This window comes from Clinocottus analis, unplaced genomic scaffold (assembly GCF_023055335.1).
Source record: "Clinocottus analis isolate CAN_PGR_092001 unplaced genomic scaffold, fCliAna1.0.p SCAF_1, whole genome shotgun sequence".
Classification (NCBI taxonomy): domain Eukaryota; kingdom Metazoa; phylum Chordata; class Actinopteri; order Perciformes; family Cottidae; genus Clinocottus; species Clinocottus analis.
This window is the reverse complement of record NW_027175820.1, coordinates 17,370,772-17,379,604: the sequence shown is the minus strand read 5'-3', so window position 1 is coordinate 17,379,604 and position 8,833 is coordinate 17,370,772. Positions and strand designations below refer to the sequence as shown.

General features: G+C 40.4%; 1 protein-coding gene across 2 annotated transcripts; it reads right to left on the bottom strand.

Moving 5' to 3' along the window:
* Positions 1-2,088: 2,088 nt before the first annotated feature.
* On the bottom strand, positions 2,089-6,720 carry isl2b (ISL LIM homeobox 2b). Of its 2 annotated transcripts, XM_068574706.1 has the most exons (6): positions 6,599-6,720; positions 6,010-6,199; positions 5,383-5,645; positions 3,882-4,177; positions 2,959-3,126; positions 2,089-2,762 (listed from the first exon to the last, which is right to left on the bottom strand). In XM_068574706.1, exons 1-6 carry the CDS (start codon positions 6,654-6,656, stop codon positions 2,646-2,648), a joined length of 1,092 nt encoding a protein of 363 aa, XP_068430807.1. In that variant the 5' UTR covers positions 6,657-6,720; the 3' UTR covers positions 2,089-2,645. The 2 variants fall into 2 exon arrangements, with proteins under 2 accessions (XP_068430807.1, XP_068430814.1); XM_068574713.1 differs by lacking the exon at positions 6,599-6,720 and having other exon boundaries at positions 6,015-6,134.
* Positions 6,721-8,833: the final 2,113 nt, after the last annotated feature.

Below are 8,833 nucleotides of genomic sequence, written 5' to 3'. Positions count from 1 at the left end.
TCTCTCTGTTTGCAAGTCAAATTTGCGCGCGCGTGTGTGTGTGGGTGCGTTGGTGTGTGTGTGTGTGTGTGTGTGTGTGTGTGTGTGTGTGTGTGTGTGTGTGTGTGTGTGTGTGTGTGTATGTTCTGCAAAGGGATTACTGTGTTTATTTTGGTTCCTGTTTTACGCCCATCGACTTGATAGAAGATAAATGGCCTGCAGGTACTCAAGCGTCATTTTATGTGTGTCAGAGGACAGAGGACGGGATCTCTGGTCGGTGTTTGGGACGCAATTGTGCGTGAATGTAGTCTGCATTTTTCTTTTCCTTTTTATTTCCTTTCAGGAGCATTTTTTTTTACATTTTCAAGAACGTTTGCTGACTAAATATTTTTAGTTTCTTCGTTTCTCATATTTTATTTTGTTCGTGTAATTCCCTGCCGCATCTGAAGTAAAGTTTTTAAATGATTACATTTATTAAAAATGTTCACAAGCCATTTTTTCATATATTTTTTCATAATGTGATATGTTTTATTTATTTTTAATGTGATCTGTGTGAGCCATTATTGGGGTGATTTATACACCGTATATCCGTGCTGGAAATATGTTGTTTTAGAAACATGTAGGGCCCCACAATGGTTCTTCTGCTGGAGGACGGTTAATAGGCCTGCATTCTTTTCTGTAAACGCCATGTTTGTTCTCCTCTTATCTCTGTTATCTTAATCTGATCGCATTGTTTAGTTATCTTATTTGAAATAGCTCAATTACAAATCCATTATCTGTCTTTTGTCATTCAAACTTCCGATTGAGACACTGTCAGTGGAAGGAAAAAAACAACTCTTGTAATATTTTTCAAAGCGAAAAGGATTCAAATATCAAAATACTGTCAGCAATAATTGTGAATCCTTGAGTCCAGTTTTGTTGAAATACAGTCATTCTGGGGGAACACGCAGCAGAATATGTTCATTCTAAATATTTAAAGATTTCATAAAAGACACATTTTCTTGGCATTAAATACATATTTTCCCTTCTCTGCCTGTTTGTAAAAAAAAAAAAGAAAAACGCAAACTGCATCAAACATAACGAAAATCCCTCCTCGTGATTGACGCATCAGAGCAGATTAAACGTCGTATTTAATGGAGTTTCCTCTATGCTTACTTTAAAGAAGAAGAAAACACGTTTTTGTCTGAAAAACCGGTTTATCCACAGATTTCCAGTGCCTTGATGGCAGCTTTGTTTTGTCCTGCACACAGTGTAGAGGAGGTCACTCCATTTAGCCGGAGCTGTCATCTCGGCTGACCCGTGCGCCATAACGCAATTCACTGAAAGAAAAATAAACCGAGGAGGAGAAGTGACCCTTTACGGGCTTCTCTCTGTTCCCCTCACATGCGAGGGGCTTTGGGGGAATGGCGTGCATGTGTGTGTGTGTGTGTGTGTGTGTGTGTGTGTGTGTGCGGAGGGGGTGTTTAGTTTGTTGTGGCTTTAGTCAGTGTATTGCTTGCAGGTGATGCCAGGACTAGATAAAGGGTCGCCGATCCCCCCGCGCTGTCTAGACCAGCTTGTGACTCAACCAGAGTAACTGGAATGAGCACAATTTACAGCAGGTTTTTGCCCCCGAGATAGTAAATGACCACTGTCCGTGTCCTGCTGCACAGCCGCAGGAGAAAACACCACAGATGGAAGTGGACGATAAGACAACGGAGCCTGCGGGGTTCAATTCCGGCAGGACAACTTCATAGTTTTAACAGGACAAACAACATATTTAGTGTAACTAGAATGATGATGTGTTTTACTTATTCTACAACCACGGCTGTAGAATATTTGTATTGATTGCACGTTTCTCAAAACAGAAATGATTCGCTGTCAGGAGGAGTAACGACCTGTTACCGCTTTGGATCTGAACAGTGAATCTGACTTTGTCTAAGAGCACTATACTACAGAATGTAATTAGGTCTAACTGCTCCAATGAAAGATTTGCTCATTTCAAAGCATTTTCAAATAAATAAAATCACTGGCTTATGCAAAGCGACCAAGCGGCTGAAAGATTGATCATCAAGACATGTTATGTATTCATCTTTTTTTTAATTCTTTTCAGTTAATAATCCCTTTACGAATCGCTTACCTAACAATAAATAATATAACAATAATTTACTTTTTTTTATCAAGAAGCTCAAACAACCTGCCCTTCAGATAAAGTATTTTACAACACGAATAATTTGCAGATTACCATGCTCGGACCTTAAGACACAGAGTCAACAGGACTCAACAACGCAATAAATGTATCAAAAATTCTCATGTTGAAGAAACAAGACACAATATCACAATAAAGTCGCAGAATGTCCATCTGTTTCGACATGTAAATGTTTCCAAATTGTTTTTCAGGGAAGGTTTGTTATATCCACCAGGAGGTCTTCTGTACATCTCTCTCCGTATCAAGTCATGCAATAATTCTTCTTAGTTTTTGTCAATGAAAGCTCCACAAAAAAGAAATCGGAGTCAACCGGGGCTATCCTGGTTCCATCCCCTCCATGTCTTGAAATAAAAAAAAATAAAAAAAACTCTCCTTTGTAGTTCGGGCGATGTGATGAGCTGGTCACATGCAGGGGGCCGGGATCATGCTGCAATTGTCCTTGCAAGAGGGATGACCGACGGGTGTGAGGGGCCCAGTTTCACGTCTCCACCGGGCTGGGTACCATACTGTTGGGGGTGTCCGGTAACTGAGAGGACAAAGAAGTCACGTCGCTGCCGGAGGAGTTTCCGAGAGACCCCGATTCAGAGAAAGACACCTGAACAGACAGAATAACAAGTGTCAAAGTATGCAACGATATTTAGGCTTTTATTTTGAAAATCTGGTCATAATCTGAGATAGATAGATAGATAGATAGATAGATAGATAGATAGATAGATAGATAGATAGATAGATAGATAGATAGATAGATAGATAGATAGATAGATAGAAATATGCACATCTAACACACACACCAATTGTTGGAAGGCTGGCTGGTCCAGGTCGCTCTGCAGGGCGAACTCACTGAGGGCTTTCCATGGAGGCTGGTAGGTCTGGACCTCCACTGGGTTTCCCTGCACAGAGCTCTCATGTCGAATAGGACTTCCGGCCACAAGAGGTGTCCCTGTGAGGCCCTGCAGGTTCTGTCAAAAAGAATGGTAAAATCACAGCATCATGTGTCTGTGTCCTGCAAGAAAGTATCTGTCACTTCTTTCACTAGTGAAAATAAATACTTTGTCCTCATTACACCTAAACACATGTTGTTGTTTTAAAAAAATGAATTAAAAAAAAAACTTAATTTCAACTAAACTTAATTGAAAAGTGACGTTTGCATGTAACATTTATGATAAATGCTATTTTTTTTGGAGGGGGGATGCACTTTTCCACCTAAAAGGTTTCTTGATGAGGAGCAAAGATTGGATTATAGTTACAGATCAAGAGATGTTTCCAAGATGGAGAACACGCCTGTTTTCAGAGGATATTTTTATCTTTCAGGTCAAGAAACTGAAGCCAAAGCAGTTGATTCATTATTCATTGGCCTAAAGTTTGAATAAAGAATAGCACTGGAGCCAACTGGAGCAGTCGTTTTAGTGTAAGTAAACTATAAACGGAAGTTTAGATAAGAGTAGAATGGTAAGCTGATAGTGATTCACATCAATGGTAGAACATAATTGGAGTACCGCAGGCAAACAACCAATAGAAAACATAAACTAATTAATAGGTTAGCATCTGTCTGTCCCTATGCGTTTAATACTAAATAGTAAAACGCCTCAAGGTGAAAAACAACAACTGGTAACTGAGTTAAAAATGTATCTTGGTCATGGTTTAAAATAACAAGCAAACACGTAAATCCACGGGTGACTGAATGATTGTAGTAATTAAAGGGGTCCAAACTTACGAAGATGCTTACAGACTTATCGCTGTGGTGCTGTTGCTGGAGCTGCTTCATCAGGATGGACCTCTTCTTGTCTTTGCAGCGCTTGTTCTGAAACCAGACCCGGATCACCCTGGGGCTCAGGCTGGTCATCTCCACCAGCTGCTCCTTCATCAGGGCGTCCGGCCTCGGGTTCGCGTTGTAGCAGGTCCGCAACGTGTGCAGCTGCTTCTCGTTCAGCACCGTCCTGACCCGAGTCGTCTTCTCCGACTGCTTGTGGCCGTGGTTCCGGTGCGGGGCCTGCCGCACCGTGACCGGGTCTGCTGGGCACGGAGGAGAGGAATACGTCCGTCAGAAACCGGTCAAAGGCCTCAGGAAGGAGCCGTTCAAACTGTGGTTCCGTTATTTAGCGTCCTGATAATCTCAATCCTCGCTGTTTGGCCTTTTACATCTCTTGGATTGTCGTGTTTTACGCGATGATATTCATCAGCCTGCCATTACGTTGTATTACATGTAAATACATGTCTGCAATAATTTAAGACTCGGGCAGATATGTGATAGTCTTAATATGGAACAATTTAAATGAATGTAGAATTTATGACAAACAAAATGTAGATTTATGGCGAGAGGTGAAAGCGGTTTACGTGAGTTTCAATAACCTACATTTACGTTGTACATGATTACATTTTTTGTGTTTGAATTTAACAGCTCACGCTTTGCATCGTTGTTTCTTGTCAGCCTATAATAATCATTAACCCCATCGTAAAACAGGAGGTGATATTTTGTATTGGTATTCGCTGAATCTATAGGACTACTCGCAACACAATTATATTTAAAATCAAAACAAAAACGCAGTTGAAATAAGAAAGAAGTCCCACTGCTGACACTTGGCTGATCTGTGTCAGTATTCAGTGCTTTAAAGCAGGAAGTTGGTGAACATTATTCACTCATTTGCATTGTGCTTTCTATTGGCAGGAGCCCTCAGGATGACAGCTCTGCGAACACACACACACACACACACACACACACACACACACACACACACACACACACACACACACACACACACACACACTCACACACAAGCACGCTGCCACAGTTAAGACTCATAGGCCTACCGGATTATTCAGATAATGGTAACCGAGCAGGTAAATGCTAATGAGATCAATTATGAAATTAGCCTGAAGAAACATCGCAGCACACACTTTAAACACAAACACACACACCAAGCCACACATCCACAAGACAAATTATCTGGATGTTAAATGACAAAAAAATACTAATAATTGAACTTGTATTGATTGTTCATTTCGTTTTTCTAAAATCAAGCCCTGACACATTTCAACAATCGTTTCTTTTCTTTTTTTGGTATTTAATTGTCAACTATGCGAATTCCTTTCATTTCATTCTACAATTTATTTTCAGTGCATTGCTATAATTCAAGAATAAACAGCCGACTTTCTTAAGTCCCCCCCAAAAAATAGGGATCATATGTATATAATAATAGTAACATTGATAATCCGACCTGCCAAGTGCAGCGCTCTGTTGGAGTGGATGTGTCCGGGGCTGATGGGGCTTCCTGCGGAGCTCCTGTCCAGCAGCAGGCTGTGGTCCGCCCGGCACAGCAGCTCGTCTTCCCGCAGGGAGAACTCGTCCCCCGGCAGCAGCTGCCTGCTGCACACCGAGCACCGAAAACACTCGATGTGGTACACGTTATCCCTGGCTCTCATCACCAGGTCGCTGCTGCTGAAGCCCAGGTTGCATTTGGCGCATTTTATTCCGAACAACCTGGAAAATGAAGGGAACATGGTCAAAGAATGAAAAATCGACGAAAAAATGGAGAAGAAAAAACAACGAAGAAAATGTTTAGACGACAACTCAGAGTTGAGTTGTCGCTTATCTTAATGCTGCTATAATGTATTTATAATTTGAATGGATAACAAAATACTGCGTATTGTGTTTTCTTGTTTTTTTATATTGTAAACTTATTAGTATCGTGTGCTTTATAAATGTCGTCGTTTTTTTAAATGTCCAAATTGGTCTTTCCTGAATTAAGTTTGACCGCTTCACAATATCAATCTGTATTGTATTTACATTTGATGCCACTAAACATAATCCAGTCTATATAAAGAGAATATTTCCAAACTCCTACCTTACATAATCTCTTTTGCAATAGGTTTTGCCGTCCCGGACGAAACAAGTGCAGCTCTCATCCAGGTACTGGCTGCACTCTGCACACTTCAGGCAGGCTGCATGCCACTCCAGGTCGGGAGAGACTCTCAGTATGTACTGGTCATGGATCTGACTTCCACATCCTACACACATCGCGAATCCTGACTTCTCTGCAAAGAGCCAACAACATTGAATTGTACAAACTGAAACGCAGAGACCCCAAAACACACACTATCTCAAGCATTTATAAAAATTAAAAATTAAAAATAAGTAAGTCCAATATGTTTCACTTTTCCTGGGAATTCCTCTATTTTGCAGACTAGATAAGTCTTGATGTTATGTAACAGATGGGGACTTTTGCTAGCATTCCTCAAGTAAAGCACTGGATTGTTTGACGAATAGAAAAGCGTAAGTCAGAGAAACGATAGGCTACTGTCCACTATTGCATCATTAAGAAAATAACTTAAGCAGTCGGAGCGCTGCTGAATATATCATGTAGCCCTTAATGCCACCGCGACGAAAACAAAGTCTGCCACTTAAAAGTCCACCGAGCAGTTTAGCTTACTTACTTTTGGAATGATCCCCCATATCACCCAAGAAAGAAGAGCTGAAAATAATATCCACCATACAGGACGGATAAAGGGGATTGTGGTAGATGCAGAAAAGATGTGAGAGATGACTGGCCCTTCGGCTGCCTCCCTGATAACGTGTGTCTCTCCGGACTGGGAGGGTGACGGAGGGGTGGGGGGCGCCAGGGTCCCACACGCTGCTGCTCTGACGTCATGACGTCAGCAGTGGGCTCGCCAATCGCCCCACTGCCTGCCTCTCTCTCTCTCTCTCTCTCTCTCTCTCTCTCTCTCTCTCTCTCTCTCTCTCTCTCTCTCAATCTTTTAGAAAGAAAAAAAGTCCCATGAATATTTATGTTGGTCAGATACTGAGAATGAAGATATGTACATTATGGTTCATCTAACAGCGATAAATGAAAGATATAGGAAAATAATAAATACCACGGAGCCATTTCGATCAAGATCTAAAGATGCAAATATTGCATAATGCTGATCATCACTATCACCATCATCATCATCATAGAAAAACCCTCCAATAATATTTACCAACAAAACAAAGTATGTTTAGTTAAACAAGCCTTGGTCAATGAAGCAATAGCAATGATTGACAGTAATTATAATTACTAGTTGGGCCATAACACAAATGCTTGCATGTCTATTGAAAAGTATTAAAAGTGTTGTCCTGCTCCACCTGAATTTTCACATCGCTTCCATTACAGTGAAGACGTTAGCTCTACTATATATCTCCATTCAACATCAACATTATTTCCCATGTCATGACGGGAAACTGATACGTCTTGAGACCCCAAGAGTCGCATTGTTGGTCTTTGACTTGGAGGCAAAAGTATAGTCCAGATTACTGTTTTGATATAATTTATTTAAACAAAGAAATGAAGAAGGACGTCAATAAACACGATACCTTTTAGGTTTTAGTCATTTGTTTTTGGGATATCATTTCATGAAGATCAGAGGACAGTTGACAAGCCTTCTCTGCTCCGTCTCTCCAGGTTCATCATCTACTCGAGAACGTGGCCATCTATTGGAGGAAAAGCATAACTACATTCAAACATCAGACTTAACTTCGATCCATGGCTCTACCAGAGCTACTAAAGAATTATCTAAATTGCTATATCAAAGTGTCGAATTAATGAAAATATACAAAAAAAATATTGTTCTGAAAAATAAATGTGCCATTATAAAAAACTAAATTTGGATTCAATTATTAGATTCACATGGATGCATTGTTTCATAAAAACATACTTCTCACGTTGGATCTGTTTTAATTAAGGCTCCAAACATTTTCACAATGTCGATGTTTAATATGTTCAAAAATAAGTTTACTCCTGTGTCTCCTTCGTCCAGGTGAGTTCAGCTAGTTAAACCAAACAAACGGCCTCTCCTGTGTTGCAAGAGCTGTTTCACGGTGAAACAGGTTTTAACAGGTTACACCAACTATATATGCTTGATATGTTAATAGACAAGGTTACTGTCAAAACGGTTCCCGCCATAATGATGACTTTTATTTTGAAAGTCACACAGATGCTTAATACACACAGGGAGTTTGGGGTGAGAACAAATATATGAATGTAATTAAGTCACAAATGTGTCTGTTAATGTGGTTATTGTCCTGCAGAAATAAGGTGATACCAGCATGGCTGTGTCTTTTCATAGGGTTATATTTTATATGCGTTTAACCCTTTACGCTGCTTTACAGGTGAGTTACTTTTTTTAACTCACGAATGTTTAAATTGTTCACTAAAGGCCAATCTCCATGGTCACGCTTTTTGCTGCAGAGCACAACAATAACTAACTGACCTAAAACGAACAGCAGGAATACAAGGATTCAAATAATACCTGCGGCTGTCTTGCAATGGCGCTGGAGTTATACTGCTCCTGTATCTTCTGTCTGTGTGTTCTTATCTCCTCCACTGATGTGGAGAATAATCCATCGTCACGAAATCAAAGCGACCTAGCTGAGCAGAGTGTACAACCTAAGCTACAACACATTGCCATGAAGGTAATGAGTTCAGTTAGGATGAATGGACTGGTATAATCTCACTGAGGTCATTTATAAATTGGCAGGAAGTGCTTTTATTTCTTTGGATTTCAAAGCAGTCTTGAAGATACTTGTGGCAGAACCTGACTCACATCAAAGGTCACAACTCAGAGGAATTTACCAGATTGTATCTACGCTTAACTTCCCCAACATTTGTGCAGGAGAGAAAAAAGTTTGCTATC